At 43.0% G+C, this 23,004-nt stretch overlaps 1 protein-coding gene across 3 annotated transcripts in view; it reads left to right on the top strand.

Annotated features, from left to right (window-relative positions):
* map3k3 (mitogen-activated protein kinase kinase kinase 3) overlaps window positions 1-22,719 on the top strand; it is a 120,088-nt gene extending 97,369 nt beyond the window's left edge. For 2 of the 3 annotated variants that reach the window (XM_080213945.1, XM_080213946.1), the window contains 2 exons: window positions 8,210-8,387; window positions 14,847-22,719. In XM_080213945.1, coding sequence (XP_080070071.1) covers window positions 8,210-8,387; window positions 14,847-15,075 — 407 coding nt within the window. In that variant the 3' untranslated portion in view covers window positions 15,076-22,719. The remainder of the gene's footprint in view (window positions 1-8,209; window positions 8,388-14,846) is intronic. The other variant, XR_013889564.1, reaches the window with a different exon arrangement.
* Window positions 22,720-23,004: the final 285 nt, after the last annotated feature.

Raw genomic sequence — 23,004 nt, 5'->3', positions numbered from 1 at the left:
GTAACCACGAATAAAGAGCTTTGCCTGCACTGACTGAGGCAAGGTTATTGACACACTATTCTGGAGCAGCCTACAATAAACTCATCCTTTTGATTTCTGTTATTACTGCTAGCTGATGGAATTATCTGAATTTTGTTGTGGGAAATGCATAATATTTCTGTATTACAATTAGCCACCCTCATAATTTACTCCACCAATTCCCTGACACCGGGTGTGAAGGGTACAGAACGTGAGGCAATTGGAAGAAAATTCTGCAAAATCCCACCATTGCAAATCAAACTTGATTCTTTTTTAAAAAAAAAAGTTGAGAAGGGATAATTTATATTCCTGATCTATTCGGGTCCATGAAATGAATGGCGATTTAGGTTTTGTATTTAAGTGCTGTGATTCTCTGTCTCCTTCCCCCTGCAGTCTGACGGGGGTCCAGTCAGGAAATGTTTAGTCATTTGGAAGTGATACTGCAATGCTACAGTGCTCAGCTTTGTGTTGTACTGTGACACAGGTTATTTGGTGAGCTTGGCTTCCAGAAAGGAATTTTTTGGAATCTGAATGACTGCAAATTATTACTAAAATATGGTTATGCCATTTTGATGCTGCCAATGTGAAACCACTTGACAGTACTGAATCATATCACCCAGTAAGTCCCCTGCCTCTATTTATTTCGCTGGCCTCAGATCATCTGTGATAGTGGCGCTATGTATGAGCGCTACGTTCAGCCCCTTTGCATTGCAGAGACTGGTATCATTCAGGGTTTGTGCTTTTGGTCTGTATACACGTAGAAATTGTGCATTTCACAGATGTCAAAGGAGAACACTACTAGATTTATTTGAGATTTCCCTCTTTTGCACATCCTCATCTTTGTTAAATGTTCATAGAAAAATATAGAATCATAGAAACCCTACAGTTCAGAAAGAGGCCATTCGTCCCATCAAGTCTGCACCAACCACAATCCCACCCAGGCCCTGTTCCCAAATCCCTCCATGTTTTACCCACTAACCCCTAACCTAAACATTGCAGGACACTAAAGGGCAATTTTAGCATGGCCAATCAACCTAACCCACACATCTTTGGATTGTGGGAGGAAACCGCAGCACCCAGAGAAAACCTACGCAAATACGAGGAGAATGTGCAAACTCCACACAGCCAGTGATCCATTCCGGGAATCGAAACCAGGTCCCTGGAGCTGTGAAGCAGCAGTGCTAACCACTGTGCCACCGTGCCGCCTAATTTCTTGAAATGTTCTCTCTCACTACTTGCTGTATGAAGAATGGGCCCTTGGATGAATAATCTCACGGCTCACAGATACCAGTGCAGTCTTAGCTCATCATGAGTCAGCACTTTCAGGAGAAAAATGGCTCAAACAAAAATGAGAAGTACAGTACAGCCGAGCTCACTTAACAGCCTTGTTTAGATGGTGCATTCTCTTTCAGGGTTATTTATTGAGGCAGAAAAGAGCACACTAAACAGCCAGCAATAGGACCAGGAATAGAAGGAAGTATGTGAATATGATCTGGAAAGTTTGGAGTTTTATATGCTGTGATGGTGGAATGTCTTGATAAGACAATGAATTAGGATGCCTTCCGTAGTGTTTTAATTGAATTCAAATGCTGAGTCATAAGAACACAAGAACTAGGAGCAGGAGTAGGCCATCTGGCCCCTCGAGCCTGCTTCGCCATTCAATAAGATCATGGCTGATTTTTTTTGGACTCAGCTCCACTTACCCACCTGCTCACCATAACCCTTTAACTCCTTTACTGTTCAAAAGTTTATGTATCCTTGCCTTAAAAACATTCAATGAGGTAGCCTCAACTGCTTCACTGGGCAGCGAATTCCACAGATTCACAACATTTTGTGTTAAGAAATTCCTCTTCAACTCGAGCCTAAATTGGCTTCCTCTTATTTTGAGGCCATGCCCTCTAGTTCAAGTTTCACTCGCCAGTGAAAACAACTTCCCTACTTCTATCTTATCTATTCCCTTCATAATCTTAAATGTTTCTATAAGATCTCCCCTCATTCTTCTGAATTCCAAAGAGTATAGCCCCAGTTTACTCAGTCTCTCATAAGCCAACCCTTTCAACTTCGGAATCAACCTAGTGAATCTTCTCTACTCCTCCTTCAGTGTCAGTATATCCTTTCTCAAGTAAGGAAACCAGAACTATACACATTACTCCAGATATGGCCTCACCAGCACCTTATACAGCTGCAACATAATCTTGCTGTTTTTAAACTCCATCCCTCTAGCATTGAAGGACAAAATTCCATTTGCCTTCTTAATTACCTGCTGCACCTGCAAACCAACTCCTGCACAAGGACACCCAGGTCTCTCTGAACAGCAGCATGCTGCAATTTTTTACTATTTAAATAGTATTCCATTTTGCTGTTATTCCTACCAAAATGGATGATCTCACATTAACTAACATTGTCCTCCATCTACCAGACCCTCGCCCACTCACTTAGATTATCTATATCTCTTTGCAGACTTTCAGCGTCCTCTGCACGTTTTGCTCTTCCGCCCATCTTAGTGTCATCTGCGAATTTTGACACACTACACTTGGTCCCCAACTCCAAACCATCTGTGTAAATTGTAAACAATTGTGGTCCCAACACTGATCCCTGAGGCACACCACTAGTCACTGATCGCCAACCAGAAAAACATCCATTTACCCCCACTCTTTCTTTCTATCCATGCTAATACATTACCCGCGACACAGTGCACCTTTATCTTATGCAGCAGTCCTTGGTGCGGAACTTTGTCAAATGCCTTCTGGAAATTCAGATACACCACAAACACAGGTTCCCCGTTGTCCACTGCACATGTAATGTTCTCAAAGAATTCCACCAAATTAGTCAAACATAACCTGCCCTTCGTGAACGCATGCCACTTCTTACCAATGGGGGGCAATTTATATCCAGATGTCTCGCTATTTTTTCCTAGATGATAGATTCAAGCATTTTCCCTACTTCAGAAGTTAAGCTAACTGGCCTATAGTTACCTGCCTTTTGTCTACCTCCTTTCTTTTTGAAACAGTGGCGTCACATTCGCTGTTTCCTATCTGCAGGAACCACCCAGAGTCCAGCGAATTTTGGTAAATTACCACTAATGCATTTGCTATTTCTCCCACCATCTCTTTTATGGGATGCATTCCATCAGGACCAGGAGACTTGTCTACCTTTAGCCCCATTAACTTGCCCAACACTGCCTCTTTCCTGATAATAGTTTCTAGGTTCTCATCTGCCGCAGCCTTCCTGTCATCAATTTTTGGCATGTTATTTGTATCTTCCACTGTGAAGATAGACACAAAATACCTGTTCAATGCCTCGGCCGTTTTCTCATTTCCAGTTATTACATTCCCCTTCTCGTCTTCTAAAGGACCAACATTATTCAATTTGGTGAACTAGAATCCTACAGTGCAGAAGGGGGCCATTCAGCCTATCAAGTCTGCACCAATCATAATCCACTGAGGCCCTATCCCCATAACCCTAAGCAGTTATCCTAGCAAGTCCCCCTGACACTAAGGGGCAATTTTAGCACAGCCAATCCACATGACTCACACATCTTTGGACTGTGGGAGGAAACTAGCACACCTGGAAGAAACCCACGCAGACTCTGGGAGAACATGCAAACTCCACTCAGACAGTGACCCAAGCTGGGAATCGAGCCCGGGTCCCTGGTGCTATGAAGCAGCAGTGCTAACCACTGTGCCACCCCACTGCAGTGAGGCAGCATGGTGCACCTTAGTCTCAACAGTGCCACAAAACTACAGTGCACTTTAATCTGAACAGATATACAACAGTCACATTAGCAAGGTGGACCTTTTTTTAAATCAATCAAGTAATCATAAGACAACATCATTGGTCACATGCTCTGACGAAGAGTCATACAATCTTGAAACAATAGCTCTGTCTTCTCCACAGAGGCTGTCAGACCTGCTGAAATTTTCCAGCATTTTCTTGTTTTTGTAACAGTAGCCACTTACGGTGTCTGAAGAAGCTCTTAAGGAAATAAGCAGCTGCAGAGTGCCTCATTTTGTGGAGCTGGTGTTGGAAGAAGCAGAGACTGTACCAACTGGAGGGCGATGCTGGGCATTGAGAATGACCCTATCGGAGTGTCAAGTTGCAGAGGCCATTTACTAGTCACTGCGAAGCGTGCTCCACTCATCTTGTCCTTCTGATGATTGGTAGAAGCTTCCTTATCCTGATAAATAATCTTTTATTTAAAATAAATACTGTTGTTGCCCTGTGTTAAGGCATTGCTGAACTGCTGCAAAAGAAAATAGTTCACTCTGCATTGCTTTCTGTCTGTGTGTTTAGCAGGAGGGTGGAGGAAAGGGAGGCTGAGGGAGGTTTCATTTTCAAATCTACAAGAACGGAACGATGGCGTGTGATTCCAGGATCAGACTGACTTTTTTAAGAGGCATTGGGATCCTGGGCTATTGTTTAAATTTGGCAGTGAACTTAGCTGAGAGAAAATGCTCAGGCAAGTTTGAAACTATTTATGAAGAGTGTGGTGAATTGGCTCTGGAAGGAGTCTAGCACCGCCCAGACGCTGTGCAGAAAAGCTTTGGGAAGCTAGCAAAGTGTAGCAGCAAGGTTAATTCCTGAGATATTGTGCATTTCCTGACTTGGAAGTCTTGACTAATGAAACACAACTCATAACCCTCAAAATTGACAGTTTGAAAGATATGTGCACAGAGAACTTCTGACCCCTTGACCTGTTAGTGTGGAGGAAGTAGGGGTCGTACAGCAGTGTTGTTGACTGTTAAATATAAGGCCATACAGTACAGTGTCACTGCTAACACCCTGCCATTCTACTTACTGTTAATCTCAACCAGCACAACAATTGATTTTTAGCATTGCTGTAAAGGGCCAGCAGAGGGACATTACTTGTTTCCTTTACCAGATTTTATTCTTGAACTGTTGAGTACCTAAAAAAATAGACTTGCATTTATATAGCATCCTCAGGATTTCCCAATTACTTAATTTTTCAAGTGTAGTCAGTGGTATTTAGCCAAATGCAGCAACACAGCCAGGCCCGCTGAAAGTTGCCCTGAGCTTTTTTCTCCTTCCTGTTACCTCGGCAAGTCATGTTTTGTTTCTTCCGTTTTGGCTACTTTGCCTCCAACACCCATCACTATCTCTGCCATCCTACTTCCCTGTAATTCCAGGTTTGAAACCGTCTTGAATAATCTCCTGGATATCCTCAGTATTCCTCTTAGCATTGTCCAAAGGACTCAGAAAGGATCTCGCTCTTGCCTCTTTACAGGCAACATGCCCAACTGCACCATCCTCCTCTCTTGCCAACCTCCCCAATGGGACTAACATCACCATCCCATCTTGCTCAAACCATCCAGCACTGCTTCCATTGACCCTGTCAGTGAATAAACAAATATGACCCCATCTGCATTTCTTTCAAATTGTTCACTTGGGGCCTGGGGCCCAGGGCTTTCCCTGTGAGGCTCTTCCATTACAATTACCTTTGGCGTCCCATTCACTGTAATACCTCTTCAGCTGTCAGTTTGCTCATTCATTCCTTCATATTCATCTTTGCCCTTGAGCATTGTAAAATCCTGTCTCCAATCCTAGTTGTTCTCATTGGTTTGACACCCTCTTTGCCCTTTCAGGGGACTCGCTTGTGAGTATCTGATGCAGGACCATCTGAGCCATCTGGTTAGACCACAACAAGATCTTCCTGGCTTCACTCTTCCTCGCCTAAATTTGTCACAACTCCAGGATCATCCTAAGAAGCAGTTTCTTTTCTCCATTACCAGCTATCTCCTTAAAATCTTCTCTCATGCTACCTTCAGTCTTGCATCTAACAATTGTGAGAAGTCCATGAATTTCTTTCTTACCAAGTTACTTTGATTAGTCCTCTCTCTTGTTTTCCTCTTTCCCAACTTAGCCCAGGTTTGCCCTTACTGCAACTGAACTCTCTCTTTTTATCCATTTCTTCTTCAAACTCATTAGCCATAAGAACCTTCCCCCCTTTCTTCAAATCCATTCTACCAAACCTCTAACCACCTAACTTCTCTTTGACCTCCATGTTAACGGCCATTCGTAATGGTTCCCCTTCCTCAGGAGCTGACTCTTCCTCCTCAAAGGTCTTCCTGAAACACCCCCGATGCTGAAAATGTTTCCATTTCAAACATCGATTTCTAAAGATTTGAACATGTTGCCTCCAGATTCATGTTTATTGCTCTTCAATTCTATTTAAATCTCTCCCAGCAGGTTTCTACTTCTTGCAAAACACAATTCACAAAAACATTCTGGGTGCTGATCACTGTGGTTGATTTACCCACCTGTGTTATATGTAGTTATTGACTCAGTAAATGACGCCACGCTACTTTAATGCCTTCCCTACATTATTTAGTTGAAAGAGACTATCCTTGCTTAGCTCTACTCCCCATTCTCTCATCTATTTGTATCTATATCATTATATATTGTTCCCTCAGTGATGTTCCCCATGCCCTTTCATTTCCTGTGATTCTGATTTCTTGTACCTCTGCCCCCTGTAACTACATCTCCACCCCACACTTGGCAGCCATGACTTCTGCCACCTACATCCCATGCTCTGAAATTTGTTTTCCGTGCCTATCTCTGTCTCCTTAGTTCTTAACCTCCTGATATTTCCTTTGATTTTGAGTCAATTTTTTTCTACTGTGGCATGCTTAGTAATTTTTTTAATATGTTACTGGTGATGTATGAATATAGTTGTATATTTTTGCATTTATTCATTGAATCATAGAATCGTGGAACCCCACAGTGCAGAAAGAGGCCCTTCGGCCCATTGAGTCTGCACCGACCACAATCCCACCCAGTCCCTACAGTCCCTACCCCCATATTCCAACATATTTTACCCGCTAATCCCTCTAACCTAAGCATCCTAGTACACGAAGGGGCAATTTTAACATGGCCAATCAACCTAACCCGCACATCTTTGGACTGTGGGAGGAAACTGGAGCACCCAGAGGAAACTCACACAGACACGAGGAGAATGTGCACACTCCACACAGACAGTGACCCAAGTTGGGAATCAAACCCAGGTCCCTGGAGCTTTGAAACAGCCGTGCTACCATGCCACCCCTAGGGCTTTTTGGTGTTGATTGAGAAAGGGCTGTTGACCATGGTATCAGTGCACTCAAATTATGTAGGTAGAGAACTGCAGTGAAGCTGTTTCCTATAGATCAGGAAAATACTAACAGTGTTCTCCTGACCAGGTAGTGTGGTGCTGTGATCTCTCTCCCCTGTCTATTTATAAAAATGGAGAAGCTCCATTCAGACAAATCTGGATGAGTTATGTCACCCATTTTGTCTTCTGTTGGCTTTCCTTTTCTCCTTCTGTAAAGAGATACCTAATCATGGCTTGGCCTTGTTGCTGCCGTGCGGTGGAGGTCCCTTTATGGAGGGATCTCCCCCAATTACCTCGGGGACGTGGGGTGGAGGGTGCTGCACCCAGCGGTACCGGACAACCGTAGGTTTTTCCGGCACATGGGCTCCTGAGACTGCTCTTTCTGTGGCCTCGAGGAGTCTGTGGACCATGTCTACGTTTTGTGTTATAGATTGCACACCCTTTTTGGTTTTCTCAAACACCTTTTATTGATGTTTTGTTTGCACTTCAGTCCCACGCTCCTGATCTATGGGCACCTGGTGCAGAGAGGGGTACATCAGGACGCCGACCTCCTTGTGAACCTGCTCCTGGGCCTGGTGAGATGCGCCATCAATAGGTCCAGGCAGCGGGCAATCGACAGGGCCGTCCATCCCGACTGCCTGCACCTCTACCGCGGCTACGTTCGCAGCCAGGTGTCCCTGGAGAGGGAGCATGCGGTGTCCACGGGTGCAGTCAACGCTTTCCGCGCCCACTGGGCATCGCAGGGGCTGGTGTGCATTATAGACGCTCACAACCACATTTTGATTTAATGTTTTAAGTTTCCTTTGGACTTTGGTTTCTGTTTGGGCCGTTCCCCCCCTTTCTTTTTGGGGGGCTGCCCCTCTTAATTTGTCCCTAAGTTAATTTGAGTTCGTTTTACTCGTTTGGCACATGAAAAGAACTACCTGATCATGGCTTGTTGTCTCTCCTGACCAACACAGCTGTGATGAGTTGAACTTGATGAAAGAACGAGCCTACATCAGTCTGTTGTAAAGCATGTCTGTTGAGATGATGCTGTTTATCTAGTATCCTTTACCCCTAAGAATCTGTTCAATCGCATTTCAGGGGCCAACATCTTGCGAGACTCTGCGGGGAATGTGAAGTTGGGCGATTTCGGAGCAAGCAAACGGCTACAGACAATTTGCATGTCAGGAACTGGGATCCGCTCAGTCACGGGGACACCGTATTGGATGAGCCCAGAGGTCATCAGCGGTGAAGGCTACGGAAGAAAAGCAGATGTTTGGTAAGGATATATATCCCCCAGCTGCCTACCTGGTTCAGAAGTCAGATAGAGGATTAATTTAATACTATCCTGATCCTGAGCCGTTATTTCAAATACTTTTTGTGCAATAAAGATGTGTAATCTTATCCTTCCATGTACTACCTAATCAGGAAACCATGTCATAACTCTCAAAATCATTATGACACAGAAGGAGGCCATTCAGCCCACGTCTCAGCTGATTCTCTAGAGCAGATTTTTCCAGCCCAGAACCCCTCGTGACTTTCCAAGAGCATCGGGGAAACCCCAATATTCTTCTGACATTGGCAACATACTCTAGCCCCTTCCTATAGCCCTCACATGAATCCCCTGCCAAAGCCCCGTCACAACAATGCCTACCCAAAGCACCCCCCTCACGACTGAGAGTTATTGTTGCGACTTGAATACAATTCTTTGTAACAGAAGAGTCATGTTCAACTTGGCGTTGACTCTGTTTCCCTCTCCAGAGATGCTGCCAGACCTGCTGAGTTTTTCCAGCACTTTATAATCTGGTGTACTGAATCATACAAACCAGATCAGTATGCGCCAGTGCATCTGGACTTGAGAAAGGACTAAAAAATTTCAGCTGTGTGGCTTGTTCTTGCTCAGTGTCCAGCGATCGTTACTGCAAGCCAGTGGACGCTCGGCAAAGATTAACGTGGCTCTGTCTTACCCTCTGGGATTTGATCATATCTTAATGCAAATTTCTCAGTTCACATGAAGAATTGCCACTTGAGTGACGAATGGGCCTTTGTTAGGAGCTTGTGAAACATACGGAATATTTGATCTTGCTGGTTTGCCCCATTGGATTAGGGTGTGTGTTTTCCAGAGTTGAAGCGCCATCTAAAGGAGAGTCTGTCCAAACTGCAGTCGAGCAGCAGCTCAGCTGTTGTTTGGATTCATAACCTAAAACTCGTCCTTGTGTTCAGTATGTTTAAATGATGCACAAGATGATTTTAAATATTGTTCAGTTGGGTATTAGACCGTTCACCTGATATCTGCTTTAGCAGCTCATCATTTCTGCTTTCTGTGGCCCAGGGTGGCATTCATATTACACAATGGCACAGTGGTTAGCACTGTTGCCTCACAGCACCAGGTACCCGAGTTCAATTCCTGGCTTGGGTCACTGCGTGGAATCTGCACGTTCTCCCCCGTGTCAGTATGGATTTCCTCCGGGTTCTCCGGTTTCCTCCCGCAGTCTGAAAGACGTGCTGTTAGGTGCATTGGCCATGCTTAATTCTCCCTCAATGTATTCAAACAGACGGCGGAGTGTGGTGACTAAGGGATTTTCACAGTAACATCATTGCAGTGTTAATGTAAGCCTACTTGTGACAATAAGTAACAACTTTTCCAAGTCAGAAGGTTGTGGATTCCTGCCCCACTCAAGACTTGAGTTTAAAAATCAAGACTGGCACTTCACTGCAATACTCAGTTCTGTACTTTGGGCATACTATATTTCAGCTGAGATGTTGAACTGAAGCCCTGTCTTCAAAATGGCTGTAAAAGATTCCAAGCTATTTTGAAGGAGAGTTGGTGCTCTGTTTCTGCTGTCCTGGCCAGTATTTATCCCTTAATCAACATCACAAAGACAGATTATCTGGTCATTGGCCCATTGCTGCTTTTGAGAGTTGCAGTGTGAAAATTGGCTGCTTGTTTCCTACATTTCAAAGGTGACTTAAAAACACTTAATTGGCTGTAAGGCATTTTGGGGTGACCTTAATTCATACCTGAAACTCTCCAGCCCGGGTAACATTCTGGTGAAACTCCTCTGCACCCTCTTTAGTTCAGTAAAAAGTCTGACAAGTAAAAGTCAGATTTTTTACTGTGTTTACGCCAGTCCAACGCCGGCATACCCACATCATGACTACTATCGACCCCTCTTTAGTGCACAACCTTCCTATGACCTGGTGACTAGAACTGTGCTCTAGCTGTGGCCTGATGAGCATTTTACAATCAGGAGCTTAATAAATGCAAGTTTTTATCTGCTGTTAGACTCATATTTAAATACCCATGGGACATAAACTAATACAGAGGCAGGAATGCTATCCACTGAGAAACAATTGGCAGAAGCTGAGTAAAGAGCCTATATGTTACATTATATTTGTCTCAGTGCAGTCTTGTGTGTAACAACTTATTTAATTACCAGGCAGCTCCTAGATATTTATGAAATCAGAAAGAAAGACTAACAAGGCCAGGGAATATACAATGAACAGTAGGACACTAGGAAGTGCAGAAGACTAGAGGAACCTTGGGGTGCAAGTCCAAAGATCTCTGCAGGCAGTAGATAAGATGGTTAAGAACACGTATGGGATACTTGCCTTTATTAGCCAAGGCATAGAATATAAGTAAGAAGTCTCACAACACCAGGTTAAAGTCCAACAGGTTTATTTGGTAGACAAGCGGTGTTCGTTCATCCGTTGTCGTAGCATCTACATGGTCTGCTCGACAATCACTAGGCAAGAGTGTTTCCTTCCTGTTGGGGAACACTTCAGCGGTCACGGGCATTCGGCCTCTGATTTTCAGGTAAGCGTTCTCCAAGACGGCTTTCATGACACACGACAACACAGAATCACTGAGCAGAGACTGATGGCCAAGTTCCGCGCACACACAAGGACGGCCTCAACCAGGATCTTGAGTACGTGTCACACTATCTGTAACCCCCACAACTTGTCTGGGTTTGCAAAATCTCACTAACTGTCCTGTCTGGGGACAATACACATCTCTTTAACCTGTGCTTAACACTCTCTCCATTCACATTGTCTGTACCTTTAAGACTCGATTACCTGTAAAGACTCACATTCCAAGCATTATTTTGTAAATTGAATTTGTCTTTATATGCCTTGTTTGTGAACAGAACTCCCATTTACCTGATGAAGGGGCAGCGCTCTGAAAACTAGTGGCTTGTGCTACCAAATAAACCTGTTGGACTTTAACCTGGTGCTATGAGACTTCTTACTGTGTTTATCCCAGTCCAATGCCGGCATGTCCACATCATAGAATATAAGAACAGGGAGGTTACCATGGAGCTTGTAAAATGCTCATCAGGCCACAGCTAGAGTTGTGTGTGCAGTTCTGGTCACTAGATCATAGGAAGGTTGTACACTAAAGAGGGTGCAGAGGAGTTTCACCAGAATATTACTTGGGCTGGAGCATTTCAGCTATGAAGAGAGACTGGACAGACCGGGGTTGTTTTCTTTAGAGCAGAGAAGACTGAGGGGGGACCTCATCGTAATGTAAAAAAATTGAGGGATATAGAGAGAGTAGATAGGAAGAAATCTTTTCTCTTAGAGGGTTCAATAACCAAGGAACGTGGATTTAAAGTAAGGAGATTTAGGATGGCATGGTGGCACAGTAGTTAGAGCTGCTGCCCCTCAGCGCCAAGGATGTAGGTTTGATTCAGCCTTGGGTCACTATGTGGAGTTTGCGTGTTCTTCCCCTGTCTGCATGAGTTTCCTCGGGGTTCTCCGGTTTCCTCCCACAATTCAAAGATGTACAGGTTAGGTGGATGGCCATGCTAAATTGTCGCGGTGTAGGATAGGGGATTAGCAGAGTAAATATGTGGGATTTTGAGGACAGGGCCTAGTTAAGATGCTCTGTCGGAGAGTCGATGGACCGAATGGCCTCCTGCATTGTTGGGATTCTATAATTTAGAGGAGATTTGAGGTGAAGCTTTTCACCCCAGAGTGGTTGGAATCTTGAACTCATTACCCGGAGGAGTGGTAGAAATCGGAATCTTCAAGACATTTAAGAAGCATTTAGATGAACGTTTGAAATGCCATAGCATACAAGGCTACAGACCAAATGCTGGAAAATAGGCTTATAAAAAATAGGCGTTTGATGGTCGGCACATACACAATGATTGAATAGGTTAGGACTTTGTTCCCTGGAGCGTAGAAGAGTGAGGGGAGATTTGATAGAGGTGAATAAGATTTTGATGGGTATAGATACAGTGAATGCAAGCAGGTTTTTTCCACTGAGGCTAGAGGAAAAAAAAACCAGAGGGCATGGGTTAAGGGTGAAAGGAGAAAAGTTCAAAGGGAGTGTTAGGGGGAGCTTCTTCACGCAAAGAGTGGTGGGAGTATGGAATGAGCTGCCGGATAAAGTGGTAAATGCAGGGTCACTTTTAACATTCAAGAAAAACTTGGACGGGTTCATGGATGAGAGGGGTGTGGAGCGATATGGCCCAAGTGGAGATCAGTGGGACTAGGCAAAAAATGGTCCAGTAGAGACAAGGAGGGCCAAAAGGCCTGTTTCTGAGCTGTAATTCCCCATGGTTCTACAATGGGCCAAAGGACCTCTTTGTGCACTGTAAAAGTCTATGATGACAATTGTGTATTTGGTCCGTGCACGTGTTTGGAAGAAGTGTTCAGCTTATCCAACTTATTCAACTCAGTTTTGACTTGCACTGTGCTAAGTATTGGATGCATATCACCACAGCATGTTCAACTTTGCTGCAGGGTTCTGCAGTGACAGTGGATGGAATAGGAGTGTCTGATGCCAACTTCAACACTAAGCGAATGCTTGCTGGCATGTACAAGTTGAATTGCCTCGACACATACCTTCAAACACTCGCACCTTCTGCATTTTTCCCTGACTTAATTGCACGTGCAAATGCCATAACTGTTTTGAACTCGGTGTAAGATGACAATTGCGGATTTTGCAAGCTAGTCCTGTTATGCATTTCTGAATTATTGACCCAAGGGAATGTGGGAATTCAGCAGAAAAGGAGCCCATTTCTAGGAACTTGTCTGGTCTCGAACCATTTCACAAAAAAAGGTTAGTCTACACATTTGGTCAGTGTTCTTTAATATTGTTTCTTGTGCAATGTCTTGGTGGATTGGTAGATTCCCATCAGGAGATTTGAGGCCTGGCAGCCAGCCAGGAGTAAGAGCTATGCCGGCTATTTTTAGGGTGGAATTTTCCAATTTCACATGTTCCAGTCCTGGCAGTAAAGTAAAGATAAAGACAAACCTAGCAGGGAAGTGGACAGTGTGCCAAATGATTTTGTTATTCCAAGTGACATTTAATATGTTGGTGTTTTTGCTACATTATTTAAAGGAATTTTCCACTTGGTGAAGAACACTGGCCCAGTGTTCCGACGGCTCACCTCCTGTCCTCCACAGATACAAACTACTTTTTTGTGTGTTAATTTATGTCTGGCCGAATGTAAGTCTAGACTTTTTAAAAACGGTTAATGACAAGTTTGTAATCACACTCAGGTTGTCAGTTTGCCTTACTGTACATAGATTCCCAGCTAGCATTGTGCATGCAACAGTGCAATGATCCATCATTGTCACATCGATCTCTCTTCTGATTTGGATCGCAACTGGTTTTGTCAGGGACTGCCAGAATTCCCTACGGCTGCAGACAGCAGGTTGAAAGCACAAAGTGGTTGCAGTGTACTTGAAACGTTATGACAGGTGTTAATTTTAAGGCATTGTTCACATATTATTATTTTCCCACATCGAAATAGTTTACCTGGAGATTTCCAGTGGTTGGAATGGTGAGGTTGGCTGGGAGCAAAAGGATAATTGGAAGCTGGAAATGACTTTGGGATCGTTGGAGTCAGAAGGGACACTTGATTGAGTTATTTGATTTGATTTATTATTGTCACATGTATCAGCATACAGTGAAAAGTATTGTTTCTTGCGTACTATATAGACAAAGCATACTGTTCATAGAGAAGGAAACGTGAGACTGCTGAATGTAGTGTTACGGTCATAGCTAGGGTGTAGAGAAAGATCGACTTAATGCAAGGTTGGTCCATTCAAAACTCTGATGGCAGCAGTGAAGAAGCTGTTCTTGAGTCAGTTAGTACGTGACCTCAGACTTTTGTATCTTTTTCCCGACGGAAGAAGATGGAAGAGAGAATGTTCGGGGTGCAGTGGGTCCTTAATTATGCTGGCTGCTTTGCCGAGGTGGCGGGAAGTGTAGACAGAGTCAATGGATGGGAGGCTGGTTTGCGTGATGGGTTGGGCTACATTCACAACCTTTTGTAGTTCCTTGCAGCCTTGGGCAGAGTAGCAGCCATACCAAGTTGAGATACAACCAGGAAGAATGCTTTCTATGGTGCATCTGTAAAAGTTGGTGACAGTTGTAGCTGACATGCCAAATTTGCTTTGTCTTCTGAGGCATTGGTGGGCTTTGATTGGACTTGATGTGGACTGGGAATAGTTGGTTCAAGCATTGGTTAGTTAGAGGTACTGGAGAAATGGAATAGTTACAGGCTGAGGTTGTCTGATTATTTGCAGTTGATTGAGGCTCTGGTATTTTCCCAGTTCTGACAAAAGGTTACTGACCTGAAATTTTTTTGAGTCCACAGCAATTGCCAGAAACAGCATTCCCAGCATTTTCTGTTTTGTGTCTTTAGTCGATGCCTTCTTTATTGAGAACTCCGTGATTCTGACTTGGTCACAGTTTGTTGTTTCCTTTGCCTTTCTTTAGGAGCCTGGGTTGTACGGTGGTGGAGATGCTCACAGAGAAACCTCCCTGGGCTGAGTATGAAGCTATGGCTGCCATTTTCAAAATCGCCACTCAGCCTACAAACCCCCAGCTACCATCTCACATTTCAGATCACTGCAGGGACTTCCTGAAGAAAATATTTGTGGATGCAAAGCAAAGACCATCAGCAGAGGAACTGTTCAGAAACCCATTTGTCCAGATCACTCACTGATGGAGGTAGCTGGCTCTGAAGCTGGTTTTTTTTTTAATAGTTCTGTTTTCTCAAACTGTGTAAAGGTTATTATGCCTAGTGTTCCATTCAGTCAGCATACTCGGTAACACTAGTCACAAGATGAGTGACTGTATCCTAAGGCAACAGTTTAGCCTTGTGGTATAGTGTGAATGGTGAAGAATAGCTGGACAACTACGTGATCCCTGATGCATCTACAGACACCACCACCACCATGCTGTTCAGCAAAAGGTCTCATCTCAGCACTGTGTGCCATCAGCTGGACAGAGCATTTCAACAGTGTGTGGAAGGCCTCATTAAAACCTCTAGTCATCACACAGAACTGGAGATTACAACCATTATGCAAGATATGATAGACTCTCATGCAAAGTGGAAGTAATGCAGATTTTCTGAGGAATAGATACATCTATTGGACTTGGGAGCATCTTAGAAAAGCGTCTCATCATCTTTCCGTCCAGCTATCTCCATCTGTTTTCATGAACGTTGTAGGCAAAGTTTTGTATCAGGAGCCAAGCTTAAGGTATTCTGGTGAGGTCTGGGCTTCAAAGGGCTGCTGGAAACCCACCTCATCTGTTTTTCTGTCAAACTCGTGCTTCAGTTAGGAGTAATATATTTTTATTATAAAGTGTGTGTGTGTATATATATATATTTTAAAACCTATATATACACACATATGTATACCAAAGTCTGATCACTTTTTTCTCACTTTACCCAATCTTGAATGTCCTACTTGATAAGACCAGATCCATATCGAGGCAAACCGTTATGTGGTTATCTCATTTAAGTGTTTGGTAACTGGTTGGATTCTGCAGATTTCAACAATCGCCAAAACCAATGTACTTTTTAGCAAGGTGGTCAGTCTCCACATGTTGGAGGGGCAGCTGGAGGGAGACAAACATTACTTTTTGTTTGTTATCCCTCTGTTTAAAGGTGCTTATTCTCACAAGTGAAACAAACAAGTGTACTCTTTCCATTTGAACTCTGGGCCTTTGGGTTTGCTACATTACAAAAAAAAGTTAATTTGTTGCAAGTATCTTACTTGCTAAATGTGACGGTGTTCCACCAGTAATTTCTTCAGTCCAGCGAAGTGATACTGAAATTAACTAGATCCAGTGTGGAACAATTCCATAAATCATTGGAGAACCTCATTCTGAAATGCCTTTCCATATGACTGAGCCACAGTATTAGCTTTTTAGTAGATGGGGTTTTGATATCTGCAGCTGGCAATGGGCAATACATCTTTGTGCAATCAAATGGGAATTACAGTTTACATTGAGACTTTTCCACAGCTCAACTGATCACACAGTACCCAGGAAATCTCTTAAACTACAATCTGCAATGCTCTCCCAATCACACCAGTGTTTTGGATCTTCCATAATGGTGACTGCCTATTGTCCCACCTGTAGTTTTGGTTGAAGCTGCTGCACCCCTCGTGTGCTGGATAAAAGTATTTCACAGTGGTACTCACTGCAATACTTGTGCAAAGTATTTGTTAATGGCAAGAGTCGCTGTTTTACACAAGTATGCTGTAATGGGTACCTGATTTCTGTCTGTTGCTAGTGTGCACTCAGTGTCATCATTTGACATTGTTGATGGCAGCCACTGCAGATATCTTTTTTGTCCAGATAAAAATGAAACACTACTGACAATATGGACCAAGCACCAGAGGAGGAGCAGGAGCCATGATGACTAATGTTGCTGATTGTAGTTTTACATTTTCCATTTAGTATGGCAATTACACCAGAGCAAAACTTAGTTTTACTTGAGTTTGGCAACCTTTTAGTTTTTAAAAATATTTTATTTCAGACAACTTTGTTTAAATTAATTATGTGAATGGCTGTCACTCCTTCCCTCACTCTAAAACATTCGGAAGTACGTGTGATCCTTAAAACCCAGGCAATCCCAGATATCATCAAAATGATTGCAGTGGAGGTATTGCCCATTGCTTAAATCCAGTTCTAACATTGCGTTAAAGAACAAAGGGGCAGAGAGTTCTCTCCCACTTTCTGTATAAGATTTAATGCCATCTGCTTTCAGCTCTGTGAAGATGCACTTTCTTGAATGTATTTTGTACTGAACTTATTTTTACCTTCCTCTTTGCTGATGTAATTTATGCCTCTTTATACTTTTATTTTATTTTTTTATTTATATGAGAGATGCTATTTGATGGTTTTATATATATATTTATATATAAGACTTGAGACTGTTGCATAAATCTAATGCAAATATGGTGCCTTTAAGAAAAAGCAGCTGGTTTTGCAGGAGTTGGCGGGAGACTTTGAATACTGTTCTGTGCTGCCCAGCGTATCGTGCAGTGATGGATTTCAGCCACCTTTATTTTCACCAGAGAGGATGTAATGTGAGCGTTTGTAGTCATAGCAAAGTTTATGGTAGCTTTGAACAAATCGGAAGGCTTGTCAGAGCAGCATGCACCTGCTGTCAAAATGTGCTTTACATAGAAACCATTTGGCACCAGGGAAGTGCTTTCCCAAGAGATAGATAGAAGCCTTACATGGCCATGGATCAGTTTAAGGTGAAGGCTGGTCTTAATATAATTGGGGCAGCTTCCTCCATCCAGAATATAGAATCCCTCTCGTGCAGAACGAAGCCATTTAGCGCATTGAATCTACACTGACCCTCCATCTTACCCAGCCTCTGTCCCCCATCCCCATGACCCTATACATTTGCCATGCCTATCCACCAAACTACACTTCTTTGAACACCAAGAGACAATTTAGCATGACTAGTCCAGCTAACCTGCACGTGTTTGGACTGTGGAAGGAAACCGGAGCACCCAGAAGAAACTGGGAGAACATGCAAACTCCACACAGTCACCAAAGGCGGGAATCAAACCCAGGTACCTGGCACTGTGAGGCAGCAGTGACAACCACTGTGTCACAGCGCCGTCTGTTTTGTTTTTGACCAGTTATACAACTCCTCTGTCCTCTCTTTAGTGACTGTTCCTCCTGCCATCTTATCCTCGTATTCTGAAGTGCTGTTCCTATCACCCTCTCCTCTTTAACGTATCTCTCCCCACCTTCACAAAGCTCTCAAAACCTGCACACAGCAGCATTTTTGATCAATTAGTCTGTTCTGTCAATTCCAGCTCGATTTCTGCTTGCTCCATCTCCACTCTCATTAAATCCAGCAGCAGAAATTTCACGAAAATTAAGACACCTTCAGTGCAACATTTAGACTAACAGTAGTTAAATACTGAATCAAATGGCAGGGATGGAATGGCTGAGTGTACCATGGCAAACGTTTTTTATGTACTTCCCCATAGACTAACAAAAGCCACTGTTTCCAGTTCTTCCATTTATTTTCTAGAGTTCATAAAAGAGATTGGGATTGTTAATGATATATCTGGGTTTTTGAACAGTCTTGAGGATTGTTTTCTTTGTAATGGTCAACAGCTGTTGGCAGGAAGGGGGGTATTGATTCATTCCTGGCACTGGGCAGCACAGAATGTCTTTACAAAGTCTTCAATCATGTGAGAATGGCAGAGAGCCCTCTGTCAGACCCAGAGAAGTGCTAAAGGCTTGCAGTGCAGAGCCACTCCAATAGATTGTTTTTTAAAATAAAGCCAAATCATTTTTTTCATATTTTTAATGAGGGAAAATACATTTATACAGATTTTTTTTGTTTCAGATGACTATTTTTCAGAGTACTTGAATGTTTTCTTTGAAATGAAAGACAGCCAAGATTGGTCTACTATTCTTTAACCTGTTGGCTCCAATTCCTCTCTAGCATAAATGTTCCATAGTGTGTTTCTGTCTATTAAGCAGGCAATTTGTTCAATAGTCCTAGCACTTCCTTCAGTTGGACAATAGAAGCTGCCTCTGAGGGGGCCTAATGAATGACAAACCTTCCCAAGTTCAAACCATGACATGCAACCTTTGAACTCTCTTGTCGCAATGGGTCCAGCAATCTCTGAACCATTATTGTTGTCTGCCAAATCTTGTTGACTCCACCTGATTCATTACTATTCCAGAAACATTGCAAGTTACAGTTGGCAACTTTAGGACTGGTTTAACTCGCTGGATCACAGGTTTATTTAATTTTATAAAAATGTTGGTCTGTGGGCCAGAGTGCAAGGACATTTGTCGATGTTGGGGTACCCAGACATTTACGTATTTGGATCTCTGCCTCCCCCTCCATGCCTCTTCCATCCCCATGAACTTCTGTCTTCCCTCTACTTGATCTTTGGAGACCAGAAGTGAAAAGCATAATGCTCACACTGGAAGCTATGCAGATGGTATTGCAGCATCTGAGTCAGATTTTCCATCCCTTTTTCATTCTGTGCCTCAGTCAGTGTTGGACAGTTGCTAAATGCAACATTTGTTGATCATACAGCAAACAAGTCTGAGAGGTGAACCTGGCGAAGCACTGTTTTACTATATCTGTACATGGTGAGGTGCAGTCGAGCCTTGGGGAAAGTCCAGTATCCACAATCACAAGCGCACGCCGGTGGGGCTGGGCTGAGCGAGCCACTTACATGTGGACTTTGGCAAATCGGGCTGAATCACCTCAAATCTCTTGCACACCTGGCTTAAGAGCGATTGTCTACAGAGAAGTGGATGAGAGACATCAATCTTCCCCACAGCCAAGGAAACCAACCTGGAAACCCAAATATAAATGCTAACCTCATGTTATGTTGAAACATTCAGTTTTTAATGTAAGATAATCAAAACGCATAATCCCACAATGCAAAGTGTACAACTGCAAATGGAAGGAGATCCTGTCCTTAAAGACCGATTTCTGTCTTATCTGTTGAGTACCAAAAGTGCCCTAGTCTCCATTGAGTAGGAGAAGGAACAGCAGATGGTGTTGCACACACTATCACACCCTGTACGCTAATGCCCAAATATATAGTCATGTAGCCAAAGATGTTATTACATTGAGCCTGGAAGATTTTGAATCATGTTGTGTGTCCTTTCCTGCCGACAGTGCCCCCAACACGTACCATCGGGAGAATGGGTGAGGCACTCTGCTCCCGCACGCACTGCGCCCCATTGAAAGTGTCAGCTGCTCAGTGGAGAGGATTGAGAGACTGGTTTGTGCGCGTCATCCTCCCAGATGTCTTTTACATAGCCTGTGAGAAGAGTCTGCACATGACAGTCCGGGCCGAGATCAGGAGCATCCAGGTTGCTTTGGCATGGCTCCCCAAATCTTTAACCCGTGTGTGAATTCCCGTCTGAAACTGAAGTATTTCAACAGGACATCTGGATATGCTTGTACAATTAGGTTGCTTTGTAGAAAATGGATGGGAGAGAAACAGCTCCCCAAGTGTGCCACAGATCTGGTGCTCTTCCATGACCCCAGAATATTTTTCTGTATTACACATTAAGTGTCAGCACATATTTTAGCAAATTTGTATATGCTTTTTACTGCTTCCCAGAGGGGAAAATCAAGTTGTGTATTGTACAAGTCCCTCTTGGGACATAAGCTCCACGATGCACTATGTTCAAACAGCTTGCATATGGGTTGCAGAAATGAAAAATTTAACACTGTCAAATATCTATTTAATACAATTCGCAAATGTTACAAACTGAGTATTGTTTGTCAGAAAGAGATCCTTTGCATATTGCAGACTCCCAGGCTGGAGAAAGATTGCCATAGTTTGACACTTTGGTGTATATAATTTTATATTTGTTTTGCAGAATATATGCTTGTACAGTTCTATATATTTGTACTATGAAGTGCCACAATGCAGTGATGTGCTGCAGCTTTTATGGTCTAGACTCTCGGCCTCTTACTGGCTGAAGGAATCATTACAGTCATGCAGGTGACAGTACAGTTTGTGGTCAGCTGACTCATGTCCCCTTCCATTAGGATGGGTAGGTGTGTACTCCTATCCTTTCCTGTCGCAAGGGGGGCATGTGCAATCTGCTTTTCACTTGTTTGAGTGGGGAGCACAAACTACAAAACTTAAACCCCAATCGCTCACATTTTTGCGGCTCTTTAGCTGTTGCCTCAGTCATTAAAGAGGTCTAAGCAACAGTAGCAGTAATTTCATGAATCACCAGTCTGTTGCAATATATCTCTGCTGTACCCACATACAATCCTACCTCAGCTTTCTAACCACATGCCCACCCCAACATCACAATATCACTTTGAGTTGATGCGCTATCAGCTGGAAAGAGGCAAATGAGAACATTGCATTTGGAAAAGGTCCATTAGTGTCTTCTAACCAAGAATTGCAGTGAAGTATAGGAACAGCTTATTCCATAACACTTCAATGAGTGTGTGACATGGAGTAGTTTGGGTTTCCCATCTACAGTGTTAATATCACTGTAGGTGCTGATTTTCTGGGTTACTTGCAGAGAGCATCTCCCCGTACTAGCCTTGTCTCATTCATCCCCTTCCATTTCCTCCTTTACCCTGTTCCTGAGAATGAAATGTTAACCTATTCCAACCAGGAGCAAGATAACTTGTACTACAAAGCCCAGTCAAAACTTCAAAGCAGGAATAACCAATCGTGTCCGTCCCCTTGGATTCAAGCTGTCACCAAATTGTTGTTTTTAATCAGGTCCCGGATTAAAGTTGGGTTCAACATTTGTACGAATGGGAGCATGATGACATATATAACAGCCAAGGCAAGTAACCAGTCAGTGCTACAGGTCGAGGCCAGTCTGAGACTGCCAAGCAAATGAAATTGGCATTTGCACAGCTCTCCTGCACTTTAAAGTGACTTTCAGAACTGAGCCCCTGCTCAATCAGATATTGAGAGGATTAGGTGACAGAAGTTTGCAGGGAGCCCATGGTTACCACTCTGTGGAACATGCTACAGTAGGAGCACCAAGGGGAGTCTCAATCTATAGGTATGCACTTTGTTGAAGGGAGCTTGACCTCATGCAGGTCTCATTGAGTGTCCATCTTCCCTTTTTGTACTATCCATACAGAGTGGACTGCAGATCAAGCCATTTTAAACTCTTCCTTCCCACGTAACTTCCAAAAGGAACTGCCAGTTATGTTGCAGTTAACCAGTACCTAGTGTTATGTGGAGCCAGGGTTATCTTAAACAGAGGTTTGGTTGAGGACAACAAAACACCAGAAAATGTCAGACCCGTTTCTGAAAGAGGAAAGCCGGAGATTTTTTTATTAGAATCTGAGGAAAGGTCAGACAATCAGATTGAGCTTTTCCACTCTGAGGCAATAACCCAATGGATGTGGGAAAGTTTTTTTAAACAGCAAACTCCCCAAGTAACTAACATTGAACTGCCAGAAATGATTGCAGGCAGGTTGGTAGGTCCTGCACGTTGATGTGAGAATGCAGAGCGGTAACTCCAATTTGGGGAATGTCATGTTTTGAAGTATTTGATGTATTGACCCACATTACAGCAAATGTATGTTTGATACTTGTTTTTCCTTAAATGCTTTTTGCATACTAATACATGCACTACATACACTAATGCAGTTTATTTTGATAAGCTCTTACGTTCAGCATTTAAATGACTGTATAAATTGAACAGTATTCTGTATTGGTGTAATATAGTTTTTAATGTTCTATTCCCTGATCACAGTATTTTATACAACTGTTTATTGATGCTTGTATGTAGCACTACATATATATGTTTTTCAAAGTTTTACAAATATAGGAAAGAAGATTAAAAACATAAAAAGATATCCTGTTGTCTTTGTTTGTCTGTAGAGTTTCTTGCAACTTAACTTCATTTTTCCCTTTTCTTATACAAGAAGCTCGATAAATTATTTCCTGATCTGCTGCAGAACGCCTATCAAGCTTTGGGTCAGTGATATATTCTCAGTAGCAAGAAAAGTCAATGGGATTTTATTTAGGGGAACCAAGTTATCCTAGCTTTCATACAGCTCCTTGCACAGCCTATCTAATTAATTTTGTGTCTGATGGAAAAGCAGTGGCCCATTACAAATTTGGTAAACTCACCATTGTAA

The sequence above is a fragment of the Carcharhinus amblyrhynchos genome, chromosome 27, assembly GCF_965287045.1.
Source record: "Carcharhinus amblyrhynchos chromosome 27, sCarAmb.v2.hapA, whole genome shotgun sequence".
Taxonomy (NCBI): domain Eukaryota; kingdom Metazoa; phylum Chordata; class Chondrichthyes; order Carcharhiniformes; family Carcharhinidae; genus Carcharhinus; species Carcharhinus amblyrhynchos.
This window is presented reverse-complemented; position numbering and strand designations above follow the sequence as displayed.